The sequence below is a fragment of the Abrus precatorius genome, unplaced genomic scaffold (genome assembly GCF_003935025.1).
Source record: "Abrus precatorius isolate BTA unplaced genomic scaffold, Abrus_2018 Scaffold7, whole genome shotgun sequence".
NCBI lineage: Eukaryota > Viridiplantae > Streptophyta > Magnoliopsida > Fabales > Fabaceae > Abrus > Abrus precatorius.
Window position 1 is genome coordinate 6,001,297 of NW_020874417.1, and position 26,843 is coordinate 6,028,139.

At 30.9% G+C, this 26,843-nt stretch overlaps 3 protein-coding genes across 9 annotated transcripts; 2 read left to right on the forward strand and 1 right to left on the reverse strand.

Moving 5' to 3' along the window:
- Window positions 1–8,694: 8,694 nt before the first annotated feature.
- LOC113873225 lies at window positions 8,695–10,022 on the forward strand. Its single transcript, XM_027511266.1, has 2 exons — window positions 8,695–9,170; window positions 9,311–10,022. The coding sequence occupies exon 2, from the start codon at window positions 9,346–9,348 to the stop codon at window positions 9,691–9,693; it is 348 nt and encodes a 115-aa protein (XP_027367067.1). The 5' UTR covers window positions 8,695–9,170; window positions 9,311–9,345; the 3' UTR covers window positions 9,694–10,022.
- Window positions 10,023–12,816: 2,794 nt separating this feature from the next.
- Window positions 12,817–19,874, reverse strand: LOC113872147 (serine/arginine-rich splicing factor 4-like). 5 transcript variants are annotated; one of them, XR_003505838.1, is made up of 3 exons: window positions 19,522–19,758; window positions 17,087–19,343; window positions 12,817–13,287 (listed from the first exon to the last, which is right to left on the reverse strand). XR_003505838.1 is itself a non-coding variant. In XM_027509461.1 (2 exons), exon 2 carries the CDS (start codon window positions 19,308–19,310, stop codon window positions 17,238–17,240), a length of 2,073 nt encoding a protein of 690 aa, XP_027365262.1. In that variant the 5' UTR covers window positions 19,311–19,343; window positions 19,522–19,758; the 3' UTR covers window positions 15,241–17,237. The 5 variants fall into 5 exon arrangements, 1 of the variants encoding a protein (XP_027365262.1); XR_003505837.1 differs by lacking the exon at window positions 12,817–13,287 and adding an exon at window positions 13,460–14,215; XR_003505839.1 differs by lacking the exon at window positions 12,817–13,287 and adding an exon at window positions 15,241–16,547 and having other exon boundaries at window positions 19,522–19,874.
- Window positions 19,875–21,588: 1,714 nt separating this feature from the next.
- LOC113872052 (ubiquitin-conjugating enzyme E2 variant 1C) lies at window positions 21,589–24,732 on the forward strand. 3 transcript variants are annotated; one of them, XM_027509268.1, is made up of 4 exons: window positions 21,589–21,820; window positions 22,928–23,067; window positions 23,758–23,883; window positions 24,166–24,712. In XM_027509268.1, the coding sequence occupies exons 1-4, from the start codon at window positions 21,787–21,789 to the stop codon at window positions 24,304–24,306; spliced, it is 441 nt and encodes a 146-aa protein (XP_027365069.1). In that variant the 5' UTR covers window positions 21,589–21,786; the 3' UTR covers window positions 24,307–24,712. The 3 variants fall into 3 exon arrangements, with proteins under 3 accessions (XP_027365069.1, XP_027365068.1, XP_027365070.1); XM_027509267.1 differs by having other exon boundaries at window positions 21,607–21,820; window positions 22,928–23,090; window positions 23,709–23,883; window positions 24,166–24,732; XM_027509269.1 differs by having other exon boundaries at window positions 21,607–21,820; window positions 23,758–23,880; window positions 24,166–24,721.
- The last annotated feature ends 2,111 nt before the right edge of the window (window positions 24,733–26,843 follow it).

The following is a 26,843-nucleotide window of genomic DNA, read 5'->3' on the forward strand; positions in this document are numbered from 1 at the left end:
TCAAACCTTTCAAATGTCACAAGCTTTGTAGATCTCTATATGGTCTCAAACAAGTAAGTCAAACTTGGCATGAGAATTTGTCCGTTATGTTGCTTTCGCATGAGTATCATTAAGTTCATATTGATCATAACTTGTTCATCACATTCATAAATTACCCATGAATGAATATTCTTTTTCCTTAAATGTGAATATGAACCAACCATAAACTACTATTGAAGAAGGGAAGAAAGAGTTATAGTTGTGGCCCCAATGTTGCGATTCAAAGAGAGAGAAAGGGAAATAGAGTGGTGAAAACTTTCGGATAAAATAGTGGTGTAAGAAGTGAAACTGGTGGAAGAGGAAGAGTAGGAGGTGGTTGAGACAATTAAGAACATTGTGGTTGGGTGAAGGAAACATCAGATATAGTATAGCAACAATGATATTAGATTAGTCAGATAAGTCATTGACTTTATGTGAAACAACATCATTTTAAAGTCTATGTGTCATTTAATAACAAAAGTTAACTTCTTTTCAACTACTAAATAATGTGAGGGACCTAATTGCCTAACAACTTACTATATGAGAGACTAATAGGATAATTTAGATAAGTTATAGACTAATATACAAGGTTGCTACTATTTCAAATACTATTTTGTGGGTTACTCATTTTAAAAACTTCCAACTAGATTGAGTGAGACATGTTTTGACAGTTTTGAGAGGGATTGTGAAGGTTTAGAGTCGCACAGTTTGAAAAATTCCTAACTTATTTGAATGAGAAAAGTTGTAACAATTTTGGGAGAGTTTATGATGATTTAAAAATGTCATAATTTTAAAAACTTCTAACTAGGTTGGATAAGACAAGTTGTGGCAATTTGAGCCAAATTTTTTGTGATTAAAAATTGACACAATTTTAAAAGTGTTGATAAAAATGTTATAGATAATATGCAATAAAAATGTTACAAGCCAAAATATCAAATAATGTTATTTACTACTTTTTTTTTCAAAAATCCCTCTTATTTAGAAAATTACAAATCTTTTAAAATTGTGGCAGAAGTAAGATTTAAACAATCATATGTTTTATCCAAACTAGTGAGACTATTTTAAATCTTAGAACTGCAACAATCTTTGTCACTTGTTACTTAGTGCACTTTAAAACACATCACCATTCTAATAATCCTTCCAAATTTTTTATTTTTCATTTTACATAGTTTTATAATATTTTTTTTCCCATTTCAATATTTTTCTCAAGTTATTATTCTATTAGAATACTCATTGATTTGAACATTAAAATACTTATATAAATACACTCCTATTTCTTAAAACTTACTTACAAGATTTGTAACAGTCACATTGATTTTATCATTTTAAACCCATTAAAATATTTCAAACTGTGGATCGAGATAAGCATTGTTTCAATGAATGTTTTTAACTTGTAATAAGTTAGTTGTTAGTAAAATGTGTTATTCTTGCAAGAAACACTACAACCCTCAAATTAGAAAGGATTCAAGAATGGAGCTTACAAGTAAGCACAGAGTATGTAACATACCTGAGGCTTGAGACTTATTTCCTTTATATAGGCAATAGTTTACCCTTTGACTTAGATTTTCATTATTGTGATGATATGAACTTCTCAGTTGATACATGTGTGATTTGATATTTGTAACAAGTTTTGGATAGTCTAGTCTTTTTATTTTCAACTACACATTCTGTTTATTGAAAGCTTATATGTGTTGGTTGTGACTGATTGGCAAGATAAGTTTTTTTACTGTATATCTTTGTTGGAGGATCCTTAGCCGGGGTTCAAGGTGTTTGCTTGCCTGAAGTAGGGTTGATCACATATTGTCATGACTGTGTTATTTGTTGGGTCGTAGTCAATTATGCATACATCAAATTGACAAAGTAGTGGTCAAGGTTATCTTCTAGAAAGGTAGTCAGTTATTATTTGTATTACTAACTTTATATTTTAATATATTTATATTTTAACTAACTTTATTGGGCGATGCAGGATGCTATATTAGTTGATATTATGTATAGTAATAGCAGCTTCTATTGAAGATGGGTAATGGCTTTTTCATGGCTGTTGTTCTTGCACTCCTCCATCCACTTCCCTTTTTGTTTTGTAATTTATTTGTACGATCAACTGACCATGCATTCATAAACATATTTATCCCTCACTAAATTCATTACAGAGGTTCTAGGAAGATGTCTACCTACCTATCTCATCTACGATGAAGAAAGTGAAAGATTTTTCTTCTCCTCCTTTTTCGGGGTGTCATGGGTCAAAATTTCCTATTTTTGAGCTGTTTTGGAATAATATTTATAGTTTCAAGATTGGGCTTGGCAATTGGCATTAAGTGCTACATCAACAGTGTTGTAGAGATATTTCTGTATAAGATTATGCAGTAACAGCCAATCAAACCAAGAAATTTTAATTTCATTCATCGGGCTTGATTGATATAGATCAATAAAATCAGGACCTTATTTAATCAGGGTCTCTTGCTAATGGTTGCAAAATTATTTATAAATTTTAATAGAAAATAATGTTGTAATATATTAAAAAATTATGGAATAGATATATTAATAATAATCTTGCTAATGTAGGATTTATTAGCTTTTTTTAAATAATAATTCAACGCAATTGTTAGTCCTGTAAAAATGTTAAGAAATAAATTCAACTAGGGATGATAAAAGTATCTCCCTATTTTAAGTTTCTTCTCGTTATTCTCTCCTACCCCACTTTTTTAATATATTTAAAATTTTAAAATTATACATGTATAAAATTAAGAGACTAGAAGTGTATTTATATATTGATTATTAAGGAAAAGATTAAAAAACATTTGTAAGTGCATGCATGTATATAAAGTTAGGAATGTTTTATCATTTTTAATATACAAACTTGTGGACTAGAAGGGTATGATCATGGTCTTTGTCCCTAGATGTATTTTGGGAGAGTTTATGCCTCCATCTCCATCTTTTAGGAGAAAAAAAATTCTAAACTTGAAGCCTCTCAAACGAGCTACGTAGATATTTTCAATAAATGGGGAAAAATGTTATCTTTAAATTTAATCTTATTTCTCACCGTTTGTCACATTATATTTGTGTTAAAATGACATGCTCAATTGTTTGGAATCAGTTTATATGTAAATCTACGTGATTTTTCTTTGTCATAAGATTTGAAGAGAAAAACATTATTATTTTGTTTTGAATACATTTGATTGATTGTTGAATGCCTTACACAATTACAAATTAGTAATAATGAAAAAATCTACATCTATCCACCGCTTTTGTTACATTGCAAATTAAAACATGGTTACAATTATCTATGAAAGAGCTAGATAACCATCAAATTAATATCTCACTGATCAACTAAAATAATGATAGAAATTCTCATATGAACCGACTCCAAAACACCTTATCAACTGTCTAACTCATGATTCTACATAATTAATTCAAATGTCAAATTTTAATTATATTAATGTCGAGTGGCCAATCTAATTAAATCCATTTAAGCTTATGTATATTTTCTGAAAGAAAGTAACTCCATCTTCTAATAACTACATTCATTCATCCTTATCCAACCTCTCATAACTCCCAAGTCTTAATGCACATTCTACATGCATCCAACAATTTTGTTTCCCTTAAAGTTTGAATAAATAACCTAACCCAAATTACTAATCGACTAGATTCAATGATCTTACCCTTCAGCAATCGATAATTGTTCAGATTCCAAGACACCCCACAGGTGTTGTCTCCTCTGATGCACAAATTTTGAGTGTAAACAAAATGTGAATTGATGAATTCATTGTTGGATTAGACCACCTCACCTTAATTTCTCAATCTCCAAAGAGTACGGCCTCGCCTGCGATTAACTACACTCACCACCATCGTTGTGTTACATCTGCTGCTGTTATTTCATTTATATAATATTTAAAGGCTTCTTTGCATACAAGAGCTTAAAATATTTATCTTCTCTTCTAGTATTATTCTCCAATTAAAATTAAAAAACTCAATAACTAACGTAATAAACGTTAATATTAAAAGTTGACACTAAATTTAAAAAAAATTATTTTTTAATTAAAAATAACGTTAAAAGTATTTATGATACATGTAAATTTTATCCTCAAATAATCTCTTAAAAATGCCTAATGTACATTAAATATTAAAACACTTTTTACTCCACTCTTAAACATTATTTTCTCACAACAATCTTCGTAACAATATTAGACTATAATGACATTGTTTAAATTTAGGAAATTATCCTTTATAACTTGTAATGAAGTTATAAATTTCTTTCAATTTGTTTTAATAGTGAGTTTTATTTTATAAGAGATCAAAATAGTATTTAAATCTATTAAAATTAAATTAATAGTGAATAAAATCTTATTTAACCTCATTCTTTATAATTAAATATAAGCAACTAATAATAATAATTTTATAGTTTTAATGTAATAAATATTTGTTAATAAAATTTATTATTTTAAATACTTAAATTCAATTCTTAAAATCAAAATTAATAAAACCCTTAATTAATAAAGTCACATGAATTTCTATGGCTGGCTAAGGAAATAAGCTCCTTGGGTTTCTACATTGTGCTTGTTCTTCAAGAAGTAGAGCAAAGGTATTTTAAGACAATAAATATTGTTGCACACTTGCACCTGCCTATCTTACACTTTGATTATTATAAGATGAAGTTATTTATTTCGAGACAAAGGTAGTGAGATATTACTGCTCTTTTTGCCATGGAAGAACCCTTCATATTCTCATAAATGAATGGTCGATATAACTGTTGTGTACTTGCTCAACATCACACCAATTAGTTGGATTTTAAATTTCAGTCTCCAATAGTAATTACACAATTGCAGTTTTAAGATTTTAGAAATCTTTACAATCACATCATATCCACAATTGACTTTCATTTGGATTTTCTTAACAAAATTTTTAATGTGTTCAACGACATAATATATATATATATATATATATATATATATATAACATTAATTATTATAATTATTATAATTATAATTTTCAATATAATTTATTTGTTTCATAATTTCTTGACATATATCTTTAAATACATATTCAAAAAGCTATTTTAAAACCACTTCAAATTAAGACATCGATTAAGAAATTTAAAAAGTAAACATTTTTATTGAAAAAAAAAACGCTAGATTGCATTTAAAATTACTACAAGAGATTTATTAATAATAATTTTTAATAAAAAATTATTTTAAAGTTCTTAATCCATATTTTTACAGCATTAATTAGCATTAGTCATATTTTAAAGATGCTACTTACAAAATTAACAAATAACTTTTTTTGGTCAAAATTACTGATAAAATACATTAGTAGCAATTAGATGTCTGGGGGTTTATTGATCATGAAATTTAAATATTTAATGTATAAAAATAATAATAATAAATATTAAATATCTCTAGTGGATGCCAAAAAGAAGATGTGAAAAAAATACATGTGAATGAGATAAAAAAGAAGTTTAAAGGAAATAGATAAAATTAGGATTCTATTTATTTTTATTTTTATTTAATTTTATTAATTTATTATCTTAATTATTTATCCTTGAATATTGTGAATTTATTATTAATGAAATGGCACACTTTTTAATTTATCTTAATTTATTTTACAATAATTTAGTATCTTATTATATTTAAGTTATTTTCTTATATTCACTATTTTTAATAATCTTTATCAATGTATGTTGGTTAAAGTAATAAAGAATTTGATTTGCGCGTTTAAAATATTAGGACAAAGTCTGATAAATAAATAAAAATTCTTAATAATATAACCATATAAATTCACCTAACTTGATTCATATTAATAATTTTATTTTTAAAAATGATTATATACATATTATCTCAAAGTAATTAAAATTTAATATATTTATGAATATAGACAAAAAAAAATATTGATGCCAATAGATAAGAAATTTGAGGGAAAAAGTTGAGAGATAAATGGGAAATAAATAGAGTATTTAATTTGTTCAAATGGATTGAAAAAGATAAAAACAAAAAAATAGGTGTAGTGTGTCCCTCCAAAAAAATTTCCCACCCAACATAAAATTGGGGGAATGGGGCTGTTGGATTTTAAAATTTTTTAAATTTTTTAAAAATAATAAAAAAGTTATGTTGAGAAAAAATGATATAATAAAAAACAAATTTTTATAAGCTAAATTTATTTTCTAAAATTAATATAAGAATATAACTTTCTTCATCTACATAATTAATTTTATGTTATATCTTTTAGTTTTTTATTTCACCGTTCATCCGAAGATGTTAAAATACACTGTGACTGTGAGACAAGTAAATTCTTTTTATTAATGCTTTTATAATTAATTTTATTATTATAATAATTTGATTTTTTATTTTAAATCCGTACCTTCCACAGGCACTACTTGTACCTTAGATTCAGTACGGTCTTAACATTGGGAAAAGTTTTCATACTTATGTCACCATTTCACGTGATTTGGAAGGAACTAAGCCCATTAATAAATTAAAAATAAAAGACAAAATAAGAGGACTTTGACATAAATTATCCACGTGTGCCGTATAGGTAAGATGTTTTTCACTTTAGTAAATTTTAAAGATTTTTTAATGTTTAGTTTAATATTTTTTTTATATAAAAGACAAAGAGAAGGGGTAAAATTTCTCTTCACTCAACTTTTATTTATTTTTCAAAAGTGAAGAATTTGGAGGGATTTTAAAAAAATAGATAAAATTATTTGTAATTTAATATATATTTAAATAATAAATAAATTTATTTAATTTTTATTTTTAAATTAAATTAAACATTTATTTTATTCCTTCCATTAAAATCCCTCTCCTGCACATGTGTCATAGTAATTTTCATGTTATATTATTTAACATCATGATTGTTCATTAAAAAAAACGTAGATTTAACGTTGAAAGGAAGTACATACATTATTCTTAACTCTTAAGTTACCATTGATTACTGTAAGTTTGACTCTTTAGAATAAGATTTCTATAATTTTTTTTATATTTAATTAAATATTTTAAAAGAAAAAGGAGATAAAAAATCGATGCTACAACAACACTTATTAAAATACACTCATCGAATACTAACAAAAATCGAGATTTTTAACGTTGATGTATGTACCACTACAGATAAAGGGTAGTTTTAGTCATTCTCTCCACTCATGACGATTCAATTTAAATTATTTGGAACAATTTAAAATATCCTTATTTAACATTTTCTTATTTATTAAATAAAAATAACAAATAATTCATATATTTTAAGATATTAAACACATTTTTTATATCATACTTTATATACAAAATGTTATAAAGATTCATAAATGTATATAATATTACCAGTATTTCATACATTACATGCAAAAATATGCTGAGGAAAAAGTTGTTAAAATTATAAAAAGATATATGCAAAAATTTATTTAGAATCTTAAAAAATATGGTCAAAATGCTTGAAATTAAAAAATATATGCAGATAATTAACTTAAAAGAATTCAAATTTAAAGCTAAATAAATTACGATCTGTGTAATTTGTTATGGAATAGCACACAAAAAGATTAAATCATCATAAAATTAGTATACTCCAATTTAACATCAAATAAAATTTTAAGTTCATTAACTTGAGAGTATAAATAGGTACCGTGATTGAGGATTATTTATGTTTGGGTTTAGCATGTTCATAGAGTTCAAGGGTGGTTATGTGGTTGAAATGAAGAGTTACCCTCAGATGATCTTATTTATCTATCTGTCATCGATATGAGGCTGAAAAAGCTGAAGGAGAATGGGATTGTTGTCCAGATATAATGAACAAAACCACATCATTTAAAGCATGTTTCATGAACCTATGCCACGTTAACCAAACTGCAAATTTCCTTAAATGGAAAATCAACAACCTGTTTCCAAGTAATTTTTCATATTTTATTAGCAATTTTAATTTTAATCCGTATAAAATTGCACATAATAAAAATTATATAGAATAAGAGCATGAGAAAGCCACAAATTTGAGGAAGCAAAGGCAGCAATGGTGGGCATAAATGGAGTTGGACTCTAGTAAATGCTCCATAGCATCATAACAGCATGTTCTTGATGCATTAACAAATCACGAATAAAATTGACAAAAAATAAGCATTCATTTTTTGGCTATGGCGATAATGTTTTAATGAACAATCAATGGTCCATTGGTCCCCATGATAAAACACAATGAGATCCTTTAATGTCTGTCGGACGATGAACACATGTCTTGTACTTCCCAAAGCAAGAAAACTAAAGAACATAGATTCAGACCATGAGAAATCCATTCACTAAACTACATGCTTAGTTAGATTTATCCACAAGGTTTAAACAAGCCAGACCGAAACCCCTCCTGAATTCCTCAATGCAAATGAAAAAAAATTCCACTTTCTGATTCCCCTTGAAGAGTCAAAGTGAAGGGTACTTCTACCTACTATGAGTCTGGCATTCTTGTACAGTATAAGAGTAAGAGAAGAAGATCAAATTTTGTATCTAAAACGTTAAATAAAATTTATATCCATTGTCCTAATTCATTTAGTTTGTTTTACTTTTCTTGGGGGTGCTGTTGAATATTTAAATTTGAGGTCACACTTGGTTATCAACTGCTGCTAGTTAAAACAGCATTTGTTGCTTGCTATTAAATTTTGTTGGTGTGGTTGGATTTTTGTATTTTAAATATGGGTTTAGCTTTAAAAGCCTTGTGTGATCTCTCGGGCTGTATTGTTCTGAGACTCTTAAACACCGACTCTCATATAAGCAATGAATGAAGAAAGGCCCTCACCCTGCACTTTGTAATTGCAATATTTACTGCAAATTTCCCCTTTCTGCATACTTCTTGGGATTTTTCCAAACAATTAATACATTTCCTGGCCACAATTTACACTCTTCTTCTACCCAACAATTCAATTCAATTCAGTTCCATCACTTTCTTTCTCTCTCCTCTCACTTCACCCTATACCCTCCTCCACCTCTCTCCCACAATTTAATTATGCTTTAAATCACCCCCTTCAATTTCCTTATATAAAATGCCCTCCAAGCTCCATCCCCTCAACACAGATCACTCTGCTGGTGCCGGAGCTTGTTATGCTTCCACTTTCTCCCTCTCAATTGACCCTTTTCTCCTCCACACACTGAATTAGCTTTAGACACAACTTGGAGCTCTTTTCAACCCTTTTTAAGATACATAACTTACAACACAAGTGAGTGACCCTTTTCTTTTTTTATTTTTTTGAGCAGTCTCTTTTGAAATTCATTGATTTTTTTGGGACCCTTTTTGTGTTTCTTTTACCTTTTGTGGCTAACGGTTTGTGTCAAAACAGGTAACTTGTTTTTGCAAAAAGAAGAGGCAAAAACCATGAATGGCAGAAATGGAAGCGGTCCAAAGCTTGACTTGAAGTTGAACCTATCCCCACCAAGGGTTGTTGACCGTAGACTAGAGTCGCCAACTCGATCAGCTACGGTGTCACCAACATCACCACCAAGCTCTTGTGTCTCCACTGAGCTCAACCAAGAGGACAACAGCAACAACAACCTCAAATACTCTAACAGCCCTGAAGCCACTTCCATGGTCCTCGTAGGTTGCCCTCGCTGTCTCATGTATGTGATGCTTTCTGAGGATGATCCCAAATGCCCCAAATGCAAAAGCACCGTTTTGCTTGATTTCCTCCATGAAGACAACAACAACAACATAAGGAGGGGATAGAGTTGTAGATTACCCTGTTGCCAGTTCTGCATTCTCTACTGCAAGTAGGACATGTTAGCTTTTAACCTAGGAATCCGCTTTTGGAGATCATGCTTTTATCCCATCTTTTTCAAAAAAAAATTCTCTGTTATTTATTTACCCTTTTATGAGTAGTGCTACGTGCGCTCCACTTTTTACCTGTCTTTGCTCCACTTAGTGAGGAAATAACAACATTAGTCAAAGTATGCAGATAGAGTGGAGCGTAAATAGCACTGTTCTAGTTATATATAGAAAGAAATTAAGTTACTGGGAAATTTGAGAATGTGGGTAGGAGCTGGGACTGGGTTCAGGTGCCCTCGTAGTTTGGTTATTTGAGATTTTAGGTGGAAATGAACCTTAGATTTTATTTATGAATGATATTACTGTTTCATCCAACAAAGCAAGCAGGTCGTTATTGTTAGCCACCAACATAATTTAAAAAGGGTTGGAACTGGGAGTGATAAAAGTAGGAGCATCGGAAGTTTATTGTGCGAGAGCAGGTAGATCTTCTGTACTTTGTTAGCAGTCAAAATAGATTGGAAGGCCCACTTGGTTGTTGTAAAACTCATGAATCATGATGCATGGTAGACCAACCTAACCGATGTTTACAGCTCAGTTCCCACCACTGACCACCTGCGAGGTTTAACACTGACGCATGTGGACCTCATCATGCTTCACACGTAACTTTTCTCCACGATTAACTAATATCAAATCTTAGTAAAAATAATACTAAGCATTTTGAGTGTTGGTAACAAATGGCACCAGATAATTTATTTCAATAAATTTCTCTGTCTCTTATCTATAAGTCAAGATTAGTTTTTGTATCTCTTAAAGTTCAGTCGTTTTATTTCTTTATAAATATCTATCTAGAAACTTAAAAAAGATCTTGATATTCTTGTCATACAAAATTCTTAATAAAATTTTACAATAAAAAAAATTCCTTAAGATTTTACTGAAGTTGACTTTCTAGCACATTGGCTGCTAACAACTTAAAAAACCAGTTTGCCAACTTCGTGTAGTATCTCTGACGTTATCTAAGGTAGTGGAATGGCTAATTTTTCTACAACAATATAGTAATATATTATAGGCCTAATACAACCATAATCTACAAGAATAAATGTATAATGAGAGCATGAAAGTCATGTGCGTAGTATATAAAAATGATCGTAGTTTTGAAAGAGAAGGATAATCAATTCAGTGAATTGAGGAGAGTAGAGGTGGGTTGGGTAGTTCCGAGCATTGAAAAAAAAAGGCGACTCTATTAAGACCATTTAAATCACATAAATGCAAGAGTAATTGAGGCGGTTGAGAATAATGAGGGAGATATTTTGTTCAGATGATAAATGCCCATCTTTTTCCATCCATTTTCTCTCGCTTAATTGATGATCCTTTCTCTTTAGATTACACCTACATTTACATGTTTTTCAACTAAAAGCCCACACATCCCTTGAACCCTACCCCCCAAGAAAAATAAAAAATAATATTGAATCGCCCACACTCATCCACATGCCTGCATCCGTTTTTGTTTCACGTACCGCTCATTTCTCCTTTACTTCAATTCTTCTGTGTTTAATTGATATTCACTCTTAAATCAGATTCATGCAAACCCCAGCAAGGCATCATCAATATAAGTGCAATTTGACAAAAGGTTCACTACTGAGGGAGAGGGGCAATGCTCAACAAGAATTAAAGGTAAAAGATTTAAAAGTGAAGAGAAAAGTAATCTCCAATCTCTTATTTTATATTCGTTGGTCCTTTTTATAAAAAATAAATAAACTAAAATTATTAAGATTAAGGAAAACAATTAAATCAACTATATTTTTAATAAATATAAATTTTATTTTAAAAATATTTAAAATATTAAACAAAGTAGTTAATAATTCATATATTTAATCACACAAATAATTATTACCGCATAAATATACATTTAATAATAAAAGAAGAGTATAAAAAAATTTAACAACTAATACATCTCAAATTTATTCTATATTTCTTATAATTAAGACAATAAAAATTTTCTATTTCATTCTTTATAAAAAGAACCAAAGAGTGTATTACATCCAATCTCAAATATAAGCTTTTTTTTAGAATTTATCATGATTCATTTATAAAATTCTTTGCAAGTTATTTCTCACATTAATTTTTTCTTATAAATTAAGTTAAAGAAAAAAGTACAATTAATCCTATTTTAAAAAATTATTAATAAGTTTAATAATTAATTTAACTACGTTTTTAAAATTCTTATGAAGTAGTTAAAAGAATTATATATTTAGGATTATAGCTAGTATCATCTAATAACAACTTCTATTTACTCAAAAGAGAATGTTAACAAATGTTATTAAAACTAAATGATAAGAAAATCCTGAAAAAATGAACAAAATTTACATGTAGTCCCTTAAGTAATCTCCATGCTGTTCTCAAATTAAAATTTATATTTTAAGTTGATAACTAATATACTAAATGTTGATATTAAAGGTCCAACTTTGAAGTGAAACTCAATTTTTACTAAGAAAAGAATACCAAGAACACCTAATTTATTGCATCTAACTGTCAAAAAATGTTATTAACTCACCCGTCATCTTTAATGATTTCTAATTAAAAAAAAATTTATAAATTACTTAATTAATGTCCTTAATAAAAAGAGTATCGAACTATTTTATTATCTTTTATTTACAAAATGAAATTAATTGAAATATCTAAACATTTGTTAAGCAGGGAAAGACAAGGAAAAAAGAAACACTCGCTGTCCTTCCTCACCCCGTCTCTCTAATTTGTGAAAAATATCATGTAACAAATTTTAGTGAGCCCCACAGAAAACTACTCTCCTTTCATTTATGAAAGTGACACCAAACAAGGAAAAATCAACATCACAGGACTAACCATTCCTGTCCTTCCTAATCAACTACCAAACAAAGCCAAGAGATGGGTTCAAAAGAAGGAATATCAATGCATTTAACATGTCACCAATACGAGAAAATTCAGTCAAGTCCCAGAATCGCAGGCTGGAACACGTCCAAGGCTCATAAGTTGTAACAGAATAGCTGGTAATTGATATCCACAAGAATTTCCAATTATAATTTTATTTTCTGGGATGCATGTGTGTTTAATTGACAATCAGTTTATTTAAAACAAAATAACCGTTGTTCCAACTTTTAGGTAGAACATATTAAAAAAGGATAATCTCTAAAAAAAGACCCTCCCAACCATGCGTTAAATGTTATTGAGCAATATGCAAAAAGCTCTATTATCATCCTTATAAGGTTATAGTTGTTTTATAATTACCGTTTATTCAGATAATACACTAGTCAATAATTGCACGTTCCGCCTTCCATATCCATGCGCCTAGTTGATCAAAGCAAGAATTAACCAACATGGATGAGTCATTCCAATCTGACTTCTACCTCCCCCTAGATTGTCCATACACCCGAAATCAATATTTACACAAAGATCTGCAACTGTGACTCTGTTTAATCCAAAACCCACCGTCCTCAAAAAAGAAATTGAACAGCTAGTCTACCAGTCAATCGAATAATCTAAGATTATGAGCATCACCGTTTCCTCCATGACACAACCAACCTGCAACCATAAAAGCTCACTAAATGCTTCCTTAATTTTCATAAATGCACGTCCATATTTTGCAAGGAAACAAACAAGGCATCACTTCATCGATCAGAATATATGACACACCATATTTATTAGGGATGAGAGCAAATTGTACGTCTAAATTTCAAGGGAGTTAATATTATATATGAAATGAAGGCTTATCCATGAAGTGCTTCCATTTTTTATATTATTTTATTTTATGCGCAAAGGATACGAGGTGATGTGCACAATCCCTACAATAAAGCATTTACCAAACGCACAGTCAAGAATTAAACTCTAGTCAACATGTTTAGAGGACCCAACCATCTGTTTTTTTGTCAAAAATCTACTTACTGGGTGTATAGTGTCCCACTCGAACAATGAATTACTTCGAAACTTCATTGTGACCTATTGACATAGAGCCCAACCAGACTCAACAATCTACCAATGTTCAGCATAGGTATTTGTTTCAACTTATCAACATGCAGTTGAAGATATATCGCTTGGCACTATTTCGATATATTTTTGTCAACCTTCAATTTATCAAGGTGTGAACTGACAAATTAACGATAGATCTTGATTCTCCTTTTGTTAAATAACAAGGAAAGAGTGCAACTACAGCAATAAATACAGAGTTTTTAATATAATCAATGTATCCCATAAACCATCATGCTACCAGCACAAGAAAACCCATTTCTATCTCTCTCCCACGGGACGGTACCACAACAGGAGAGGATTCAAATCTGCCGTCAATCACTTACAAAAGTAGTTGAAGACTCAAGTGGTGCAAAAAGTCAAAATGTTTCAAGTTCAAAGATTAACATGTGCGAAAGAGTTAAAGAATGCTTTCTTCAAAAGGTCCCTCCACAAGTTGTTCTGCACAAAATCCTGCATTTCCTAAATTAATCTCCCCTGTGCAACCCTAGAAAGGAAAGAAAGAGTTTTTAAAACTCATATTCATGTAATAGACAGTTTCCTAAGTGGATCAATAAACAATCAAAGTTTTTTGAAGATCATAACTTTTTCACATAATGGAAAATCCAAAATGCAGCAACTGGAAATTACAACTGATCCAATGCTTAAAGATGAATATCATCAGATATAGTTCCAATAAAAATCTTGGAGATTTCAGGAATGGCTAAATTTCATTAAGATATATTCTGGCTGTAAAAGGAGTTTTCCATTTCACACAGACCAAGAAAGAATTACATATTAACTTTTTTTTTTTGCTATTTAAAAAAAGGTAACTTGGTGCTTGCTTTGTATGTTAATTGACATCAGAAGCATGGTTTTCTATGATCTTTTTTTCTATTTTTATGGCTTTCTACAATATTGTTAAACAGCTATTGAATGGCAAGAGGCTTAAGAGTCTACTCTATGAACAGAAAGTTCACAATTCATGGATTTCTGCAGCAGAAAGACAGACAGTAGATTGAAAAGGGTAATTAAAACTCAAAAAATTATAAATACTGCAGAGCCAAATTTCCAGAATAATAATAAGTTAAAAATTCGTATTTATATGATTATAATTGTGGACCCTACACTTTTTTAACATAAAATTGGAAAGTGCTATACTGATACCCTAGGAAGCCACAAACATGGCAAGAAGCTCAACATACTGGTGTTGGACACTATTCAACATCAGTGTGCTAGCATTACAGATGGACACATGTCAGGGATGTGCTCAGTTTTTCTGTCTTCTTGGTGTTAGAAAGAGCTTCAACATGACTAGATGTGGCTTGGACTCAGCTCAAGTGGCCCACCAGCACTGCCCACATCATAAAAAGGCTCGGTTAATTAAGTTCTGTAGTCGCTTTATCCTTAGCAAAATTCATGCAGAGTGGCCATCTTCATCTCACAGCATTAACAAATCACAACATTATAGTCCTCTTCCCTATACAGCATTTACAATTATACAGTGATTCCTCCTTGCAGTCTCTACCCCTCAACTTCCTCACTCTTTCTGCTCATCCTAACCTTCAATTCTTCAAAAGCTTTAAAAGCTAATATGGAATCTATATAAATGACATATTACAAGCTTTTTTTTTATTTACTTTTCTTTTTTCCCTTTCTACGTTTGCTTTTTACTTGCAATATCCACTAGTCGAAGTCAACTTGTGAATTGTCCCCAGAACCAAAGATTATGTCTAAACACATGTTACCTAATCAATCCTACTAACCAAATAACATACTTTTTTAATCACTAATTATCTATCACCAACCACTTACTGCTCATACTAAATAGTGTCTCTTCACTCTCTTGTTACAAATCTCTTAACTGCTTAAGGCCAATACTAAACCACGTCTCTAGTTGCAAATCCCTTGGCTGATTGAGGTAGTGTTTGTTATATAAGTTTGATATTAGGTTAATCGAAAGCATGGTTATCAAAAGTGCACCATAGCATTGCAAAGGATTGTCATGAAGCAACATCAGGCCTCTAGTTGGGAGTTACGATCACAAATTGCCACTATCCTAGAAAATTGTGGCACCTGCAGCCAATATTTGTTCACACTCACAGCCAAATTCCCATATTAAATCACTCTATTATGCACATCGTTGAGGCCATTTTTGTTTTACTTTTGCCACTTCCCCATGTTTTAAACCAGAAAACCTGGGATTGTGATTGGAGACTAAATTCTCTCGCTCGTATTTGAGAGTTGAGACCAAAAAGCTCAACTAAGTATGACACTTTCCAGCCAATGACCCGGCTCTCCAGCAGTGTTTCTGGGCAAGCCTCACTTCACACATCACAGCAAAACCTTCTTCTGCTTTCTGTTATGTTCAGATCATCAGCTATTCAGAGAGGACTCTATTTTTCTTTTTCTTCCTTCAGCATGTGTAGTATGTTTTTTCTATTCTTTGTTTCATTTTGTGGTGTGTTCAGAGTAGCAAGGTAGCCCCACATCTGGTCTCAACATGTTTGAATAATTTTCAAAAAGATCTTAGTTTTGTTTTTTCTAATTTCAGGCTTCTGTTCTGCTTGTTTTTTGTGTTCTGTGACTTATGTTGTTACCTTGTGTGTTTAGCCTACAGCTGATTTTTGACTATTAATTATAAATGTCTTTAATTTGGTGTATGTGTAGTATAAATTATTTAACTTGTATTTATAATTTTCAAAATACCAGTCATCTCACATATATCCTGCTATAGTGATTTTGGGACTGGCTGTTCCACAGCATGATCTGGAATTGATAACAATATCACGAAGTTATGCAAAGTGTGTGGGTGGCTGCATGTACTTCATTACTCAAACCTGATAGCAGCCATGACAAAATAAAAAATATAATATACCAGTAATAAACTAAAAAGTAAAGAACAGCGAGTGAAACCAATATAATCATTATAGGTAATAATTTAAAACAACTAGATAGAAACGGAACATACTGGATGAGGAAAATAGAATATAAATATATTTTGTATTTTCAGATGAACATACTGGATTAGGACTTGTAGTTTCAAGTTCAGAACATGTTATTTAATGATTATATATATTATTTTATTATTATATAATGTGTTCAGTTGCGCTTCTTATATTATCCTATACTTTTAGTCACACAAGAGCTCTTTATCCCCCCGCCCACTTCTCATAAGCAAGCACGGAAAACAAACAGAGCACTAATAAAAACAGTGGAGATTCCTGCCATTCCAGAATCTGTAGCTTCATTCAAACATTCAGCATACTACCATTGTTATAAATGCTATCATTTATAGGATGGCATTGTACAATAATTGAGCAGAGACTGCAACTAGGCAAAGCAATATGATGAGTTATAGTATGATTTGCATAATTACCTGAGCAAACTTTTCTGCAATCATTACTGAGTAATCACATTTGAAGTCCATTGAGATCCATGCGGAAAAGACATCATAGAACATAGATACCCAACTCCTACGAGGATAAATTTACCAATGGAGCATCATCTGTAGCAGTATGAACTATTAATTAAGATATCTCAAGACTGAATTCTCCCCATCCACTACTGCTTCTTATATACTTATCAACAATGCCAAATTCCTGATTCTGAGCAACCCGCCTGGCATAGTTCTCAGTTGAAATTGGGCCTTTCTTCAACCTACGATAATAAATAATATGCCAAGGCCACAACCGAGCACAACCAAAGAAGGCATTCATTGTTAAATTTTTTTCATCATCTTTTGGAAGTTCCAGGCCATAGTTATTCAGAACAGTGCACATCTCTTCTGTGCTTACGATGGTTGAAAGGTCAGAGTGGGGGTTAACATGAATTTCAGAAGAAGGCTTCTGAATTTCTGTTTGAATATCACTCAACATCGATGTTCCAGAATCCCCAAGACCCGTTGTCTCTTTTACTATCGGAGGAGATAAATCCCCAGCAACAAATGGTTCAGTTAAATTTGTTACTCCATCTGATGATTTTAAGAAAATACAATCTTCATTATTGTCCTCCTGTACAAATAGGTCCTTTTCCACACAGTCCATTGCTGTGGTGAACACTTTGGGTTTTCCATTTACAGCAATACCTGTATCCTTGGATTGAAGATTCTCCAAGTCTGTTGTATTGCCAATTTGTTGTCCCTGTGCAACCAAACGATCCACAGATTCACGAGCAGTACCATTAATGGGTGAGCCTCTTGAATTCAACTGGATTTTATTGGGAGACAGTGACAAAGGTTGATTAAGTGATACAGACAAAGATGTAGGAGAGCGTGACCTCCTAGAATTCAAGCTTTTGCCTTTACAATACTGAGATTTTGAGGAAGACCGTAACTTTGAAGATGAAGTGCGAGCCCTGGAAGAAACCGTTCTTGATCTAGAACGGGAACTAGACCTAGGCAATGACTTGGATGATCGAGAATGGGAAAGAGAATATGAAGTAGAGTAATTTGAAGGCAAAGAGGGTGTGACAAACTTCTTTGATATCTTTGCCCGAGATCTTTCAGGCGATTCTCTTCCATTTCTGCTTCGCTTCTTTCCTCCATACTCCCTTTTTTGATGCATATCAGTTTCCCTTGTTGCAGGGGATGTTTCATCTCTTGATTCTGCAACATGACGTCGTGAAGCAGACACCCTCCGCTCATCTCTCCGGTGCCTCAATGATAAAGCATCCCCACTGGAATGCAGCTTTGTCCAGGAACCAGACCCAAATTTATTCTCATTTTCACCTTTATGCTTTTTTCCTATTTTATTATTCTGCTGAACATCAAACCTGTGATATTTTCTCTGTGAAGAATGTTCTTTTGGACAATTTCGCATTTTATGACCTGGCTCACCACATCTATAACAAGTTTGCTGGAATTTAGAGTCATTTGGACGATTTGAGGCATCCTTGCCAATCTGCACTCTGCCGACATTCTCTTGGGAATTAGCCCCGGGAGAACCACCAGAATAACCTACATGATAATCTTCATTGTCATGCTTCCTGTCACGGCCCTGATAAGGTTCGTATCGATCAAATTCTATAGCATTTCCATTCCCATCATCAACTGAGGGGTCATGAACTGGTTCGCCCCACCTACCATTGTCCTCGAGGTCAGGAACAACTCCACCACCTTCATCAGGAAAGTCTCCCCCGTAATCCTTTTCTTTCCCAACATAATCTTTAGAATCATCTTGTTGATATCCCCTCTCTTCCCCAGGCATTTCAATGGATTTTCCCCCTCCCATCTTATGATTCTGCCATCCATTGAAACCCACTTTCCTTCTTGCAAAGCCAACTCTATCAGAGTTCCTCCCACGATGCAACTCATTCGCATTTCTTCTACCACCCCTAGCAAATCTCGAAAACTGCACATTAGGCTGCTTATTGGACCACGTAATAGTCAGTGGTTCCCCACATATATTTCTACCTTTCAGAGCTCGCAGAGCCTTTTCCGCATCCGGAGGAAAATCGAACACTACAAAGCCATATCCATCTCTCTTTAGTTGAACATTACAGTGTCCAAATCGACGGAAAACACGCTCGAGTTCGTCCCTTCGAGAATGTTCCGACAGATTACCAATATACAGTGACATCGGCAAGATTACAATATCAAACATCACATTTAACACGAACCCGAGTACACGTTCGTCCTTCATAAAGACAAAAACAAGAAGAAACGTTAGAACGGGAATTTCGTCGAACACGTGGAATGCATGAATAACGAGAGTAACCAAAAACCCTAACTTAAAGGCATGAAAATATGATTAAAGTGTTTCAGTGAGGTGATTAACAGTGTGAAGGATGCAACAGAAGAGTGACGAATCGAACCTCCTAGAATTGCCGAAGTGCACTAGAGCCTCTGCTACGTTCGTCTTCGAAGCTCCCGAGTTTACGAGTGAAGTCGGTGGAGATCGAAACGGTGCGTAGCGAGCAGCGATTAAGAATGGTAGGAAATAGGAAAGGTGCGAAGGAATTTTGCAATGGTATTGTTAACCTAAAAGCTAGAATCGGAGGAAGCATCGATAGCATCAGTAACTGCGTTGTGATGGAGGCTGAAGTGGAGATGAAGAAAAGTAGCCTATGCGTTGCGTTTACTAATTACTTGGTCACGTGCCACGCACGCATTTTCTTCTTCAAGCGCATCAGTTATTGAACATCATTCGTAGAGAGAGGAATGCTATCATCATAATCTCTAACAAATTTCTTTTAATATTTGTTTTATTATTGGCTTAAAAGCTAAAAAAATGAAATTCACATACTTTTTAATAAATAATAAAATATGTATTACAAATAATATATTAAAAATTATTCAAAAGCAATAAAACAAGTAAAAAATTTTAAAAATATCGATTTTAATCTCTCTAATGATATATAATAAAAAATTAATAAAACTTTTATCGTTTAGTGTTGGGTAAGTAAACTAAAAGTTTTTACTACGTATCATTAGATACATATTAAAAATAAATAAAAAATGCATTGTTCGTATTTTTTTTTCTTTTTTATTTTTTTAAAAAACTGTTTAAAGAGCAACAAAATAAAATAAAAATATTTTTGTGTGTCCATAACACTTCTAAAGAAAAAAAAAATTAACCTTGGAGAAAAGAAAATAAAAGTTGGAATTTTTTTTTGGATTAAGTGATAAATTTTTAAAAAATATATAAACATATAAAAAAACTATCTATATATTTTGTGATTAAATACAATAAAAGTTGAAATGTGGAAATCAATCTTTACAATGGATGAAAACTGAAAGAAGGAATATTTTCCTTTTAAATTAGGTAATAAAACAATAAATAGAGAAATATAGAAAAAAATTTGTTTAATTTTTTTAGTACTTGAAATTTTTTATAGTTAAAATCTTAAATATATATTTTGTTGCTAAAATCATGATATATTTTTAGTTGATTTATATTTAGTCTTTTAATTTTAATTATTAGAAACGTATTTATTAGATATAAAATATTAAAAAACAATTAACAGTACTAAAATAATTAAGAGTCTTGAAAATTAAAATCCGTTATACATCCATTATAATTTGATTCAATATTTATTTAATCTATTCATTTGACACTCCTTACATCATATTTTAAGACTGGTTTTAAGTGTTTAAAGTAATTTTTTAAATATAGTTATTACATATTATAATTTTAGTATAATAAATATTTTTCATAAAAATTATCATTTTTAAAACTAATATTAATATTTTATTAATGATATAAAATGATAAATTTATTTTATTCTCTGTCCATGAGGTAAGCCAACTAGACTCTAAGCTCAATTTGTTTTAAAATTTTAAAAAATGACACGTTTGAAAAAAAAAATACGTTTTAATGAATATGTCATTTAAAATAATTTATAAATTTACATTAATCATATTTAATGGTTTAAAATAATGTCATTAAAATTAATTAAATATTAAAAAACTACTTAAAAATTATAAAAACTTATTAATTTAATACACGCTCAAAGCATATGATGATATATTATTAATGTATTAAATTTAATAATATTACGTGATTTACAATAAAAATTTACTATTATTGTATTTTTATTTAATGTCATTAAGAACTCGTTAAAAAATTATAAAATATTGAGTGACTCTCTTAATATTTTTATCTCATTGAATTTTTAATTAAACTGTTTACTTGAACACTATCCGTGTTACCACATGGCTCTTCTTTGAAGAATCTTCCTAACTTCAGTCAGCTTATAAATAACTAAACAAATATTTATTTATATAAACACAGATTATCGTATACGTCGACTGTGGTCGATTACTTATCATGAATTACAAGTAATTATTTTATTTGAAAATATTGAATAATAAAACAGTGGGCCAAAATAGAATGGGCCCTTGGGTCCATAGATAAAATAAAACCTGAGAGGAACAATGTCCATTGGTCATTGTGAAAATCTTCTCTACTTTCATAATTCCACCAAATCCCTCATTTTCCATCTTTATTCCCACACTCTCTCTGCATTCCGTCACGCAGATTCTCCTTCCTCTCCGCGACCCTCTTCGAGCTTAATATTTTCCACTCTTTCCATCAGATCCGCAACACCCACCTCACCAAACCCCTCTTTCACCCATCCATGACGCTTGGCTCAGCAGGATCCAGTGTCGTGGGTTAGTCCCTAATTCATCACCTCATGTTTCTCTTCGCTTATTAACGACGCCGTTTTCTTTCTCACACCTTTTTTAACAATCATTTCTTTCTGGGTCTTTGGATTTTGTTCTTCACTCGATGCCGTTGACCTAAAACATTCTTGTTCGCTTTTTTTTATTTACTTTTATTTGTGTTTTTGGGGGGTTTTTCTTTTTGTTTCGTTTTATCTCGGTGGAACTTCGGATCGGTGACTGCGGTTTCTTACCTGGGAGTTTTTGGTCCATGGCGTTTATTACAATAAATAATGTTTTTGTTTTTTGTATATATTTTTTATGACCAAGTTAATCGAAATTTCATTCAATTTTCTTAATATTTATTCATGTTAATTATGGTCAGGAGATTATTCTAGTTTTGTTGGATTTTTATATTTCGTTGCTACCGTTGTTTATTGGCTGTTTGTAGCTGTAATTCTTTGTTTCTTTGTTTTTTCTGCTGAAGCAATGTTCCGATGATGTTTCTGGAATAACATGCAGTAAAGTTTACTAAGCCAACATGAGGATAAATGTGTTTGAACTTTCAAGTGATGCATGTATTTTGAATTTAGTTCGTGGGGTTGAGAGTGATGGCTGGAAATGGTAGTTAATCCTTGTACGGATTTTGCATGCGCGGTTGTGTAACAAATCGCATTTGTGGTCGAAGTATTCTTACATAGAGTTTGCTTTAGTTAAGTAACTGATCTCTGCGATAAGAAAATGCATGGATGGTAAACACTGAAGAGATTTAAAGTGAAGATGTATCTATTTGTATGGATGAAAAGAAAGCCTTTGTCACTTGCTGTTTTTATTTTATCACTTCTGATGGTTCTTGTTGCTAGCTAATGTTTTGCTTATGGCACATGTTTATCCTAAAAGATACTGCAAATCTGAACTTCTTTCTAGATGCCTTGTGAAAACAGAAGGTTCTGTCTGTGGGGCTGAATATATCGTTTATTGATACATGTAGGCATTCTTGTCATACTTGGATCATGCAATGGCTAGTTACATTGTGTGATTGAAATAAAAAATGTTTATTTCTAACTTATTTGAAAATTGAGTGTGTTTTCTTAAATATTTGTACACTTAATGCAGTTCCAAGGAACTTCAGATTGCTGGAGGAACTTGAACGCGGAGAAAAAGGTATTGGAGATGGCACAGTTAGCTATGGAATGGATGATGGGGATGACATATACATGCGCTCTTGGACTGGCACCATTATTGGCCCCCACAATGTAAATATTCTTCAGTTACTGCTGTACTTTCATTTGTGCATCTGTTTCGAATCATAGTTATCAATCCTAGATAGCAGCAGAAAGAGGGTGGCCCCAAAAATGCTATAGTGGGATATCAAATAGCTGGTTGATTGCTACTCCAAAGATTATAGATCCAACATAAATAATTTATACTACACAATATTAAGGAGAATTATAATTAGTTAGCTATTTTCTATTAAAAAAAATTCACAAAAAAGCTATGCAGTGAGTGGTTGAGAGTGGTGTAACCGAGTAGAAAAAAAGAATGAGACCTGCAAGTTGTGATAGAGAAGTATGAACAATGAAATAGAGGGTGAGCCGAAAATTGTGTTGGCCTGGTTTTGTTTCCAAATTTAAGAAGTTGGATAAATTCTCAGGAGCCAAAACCTGTGTGTATATGTACATGTGCATTGGCTATTGTTTTGGGTCTGTATTGAGCATAATATCGAGAGCTATTAAATTATAATTGGAATTGTTATTATTCCAATTTTGTATTGCATGGTGGCGTAACTTTATTAATGAAGTCTGGAGTATGAAAATTTGTCCATCCTTAATTAAAAAATTTGGGGAAAGTTTATCTTTTCTGTATACTTGGTTTCATTTTGTGTATAGTTAAAGAGCTGCTTGCAGGTTCTAAAGTTGTGTTCTTTTTTACCATTTATCTGTCAGACTGTACATGAAGGAAGAATTTATCAACTGAAGCTGTTTTGTGATAAAGACTACCCAGAAAAGCCCCCAAGCGTTCGGTTTCATTCACGGATCAATATGACTTGCGTTAATCACGAAACTGGAGTGGTATCATTTGTAGCTTTTCTCATGCTTTCATTTTATAAATATTTATTTGCATTGCATGTTATTTTGTGATATATAAACTGTGCTAATAACAGTGTTTTTCGACTTTGATTTTACAATTGCTTAACTTGAGATGTCTGTTACTGTTATTGGAGATGTAGTCAAGTTTGATTTGTGCTTTTTCCAAATGGGATACATTTCATTTTTACTTGATCTGAAAACACAGGTTGAGCTTAATGACTGATTATCTGTGGTGAGATTTATATAGACTTGTAAATGAAACAGGTTGAACCAAAGAAATTTGGTCTTCTTGCAAATTGGCAAAGAGAGTACACCATGGAGGATATTCTGACCCAGCTGAAGAAGGAAATGGCGGCTCCTCATAACAGGAAGCTTGTCCAGCCTCCCGAAGGTACCTACTTTTAGCATCCAAGATGGTATAGATGTCGGAACATATTGCATATGCTGTATGCAATATATAGTGTGTAATGCTTTGTGGATCCTTCTGAATTCAAGAACATATAGGGGAATGCCCCCAAAAAGCTTCATATTTCCATCTCCATGGTTTCAGAGTTGTTTTATTATCTTACTTTGTCAACTGTGCTGAAGGGACGCTGTTTGATTAAAATATTGTGTGTCAAATATTTTGGAAGCAACTCTTCAACTAGTATTTACCCTTCTAATTGCAAAGATGCTCTCACTGCATGTGGAAAACTGGCAATGGCCTTGTGGATGTGTGCCTTGTCTTTGGTTGTGTTTGCTTCTCCCTGATGTCAAAACCCGATCCTCATTTTTAGGAAAACTTCCCGAGCTTAATATGATGTGTTACGTCTTTCTATTCTTTATCGTGGGTTCTCGCCCGTCATTTTTATATATAATACATATTTAGTTTTTATATTAGACACTTTTTTTATTGTATAAAAAAAACTGATATTTTTGTCTCTGAAATGAGTGTTTTATTACGATTTAGGCTTGGACGTAATGATACCATTAATAAATATTACTCTTCACGTAAATGCATTTTTCTAAGAATAAAGAATAAAAGATAACAAAACATAAGTTTTTTAGGTATGAAAACGAAATTTTAATCTTTTTCTTTGTGAGTGAGAGTGTTTTGCAATTATTCCCTGCATCCCAACCTTTGGATCTAAGTAGTTCTCCATGCTTTAAGAAACCCATTTTGCTAATTTCGGGCGGGTGCTCTCCTTCCCTATTCGTAACTTATTTGGTTTTGTTTGAGATTTTTTTGAGGATTTACGAAGCGATATTTTGTTTTAAAAGAAAACCTTGTAGAGCGTAAATATGTGAGATTTAGACCTTCAAATAACTCTTAAGTCTTTTATTAATTAAAGTCATAGTTAGTCCTTAAAATTAAATAACACAGTATGTTATGTAAAAGCATCAATTTGATTCCGTACACTTCAACACAAAATTAGCATTTAGATGTTCAGAATGGCATGTAGTTAGCACTGAGATTGAAGATACAGTTTTAGGAGAACAAAATCAGTTTATTTTATTTCAAATATTAAAAGTAAAAGAATAATCTTTGTAGAGCGTAATTATTGATACTTAAAGGAACATATCAAATCATTCAACGATGTCAGAGATACCTAAAGAAAACAGAAAAGTATCTTGGTTATTGAAACTCGGCTCAATTTCGGTCCACAAACTTTGCTTTTAAGATTTCATCTCAACAATTTCCCCCAATCTGACAACTAATTTGGTTTGGCGTGGTGTTATGTATTTTGTTTTCCATGTTGTATTCATTTAAAGTATTTGGCATAAAATTATACTACTTGTTTTTACATATATTCTCTAACTATACCTTAATTTTAGTTTCATATCATTTTAATTTTGTAACTTATGTTAAAATTTATATCCCATGTCAGCAAAGTGGGCTGAACTTATCTCATTTCAATTATTTTTAGGTATTATACCTTAGTCTAATTCTTGAGAAAAATATTTTAAAAATATTTTATAAGAATTTTTAAAATATTTAATCTTTTTTAAAAAATACACATGTATTGTTAGTTTAGATGAGTTTTTTTTATCCTTGTAATATTATATAATTTTTTGACGTGTGTCCAAAAGAACATAACAAAAATTAATAAATAGTAAGACTTTATTCAAAATTATAACTTTATTATGTGATTTTCAATACTTGGATCAGTAATATTAAAAACTCACTAAATATATATTTTTATTATGTCATAATCGCTTATTAAAAAAATTTAAGTCTATTTTTTATTATAAAATAATTCATTCTTCCTCTCACTGTTTTTTTTTTAAATTAACCTTACTAAAATAAGAAATATTTTTTTTTATAATGAATTTATGTTACAACGAAAAAGATAGAAAGTTAAAAAAATAATATTAGACGAATGATCAAACAGACAAAAATAAAAATAATTTTTATTATAAAAATTCATTCTTAAAATAACATGAATAAAATCATGGGATCAAGATTCGGTGCTGTTACGCAGAAACTGTACCATGTATTTAGGTAAAATTTTATATTTTCGTTTAAGCAAAAATTTATGAATTTAAACAAAAATGTAAAATCACTTAACGGGACAACGCAGTTACTAAATTCATATCCAAAATCATGGTTGATTTTACTTTTTTGTTAATCTTTTTTTACAACTCAAAGAGAGTTTTTTTAGTAGTGACTTAAGAAAGAACAATTTCATAAATATATTTAAAATATTAAAAAAACTTAAAAAGTAATAAAAGATTAAAAGCATCTGTCCAAAAATTATACTAATATTAGATTATTAATTTATATAAAACGTTTTTAATCAATTTAACTGTTAAATGTTAATTACATATTATCTTAATATTAGATTATCACATCCTTGTAAGATATAATTAAAGATTTGATTATTATCAGCATATATTTCTGACGAGATTTCACATTAATTATAAATATGGTCAAAATAAAGTTTAGATAATTATATCTCCTT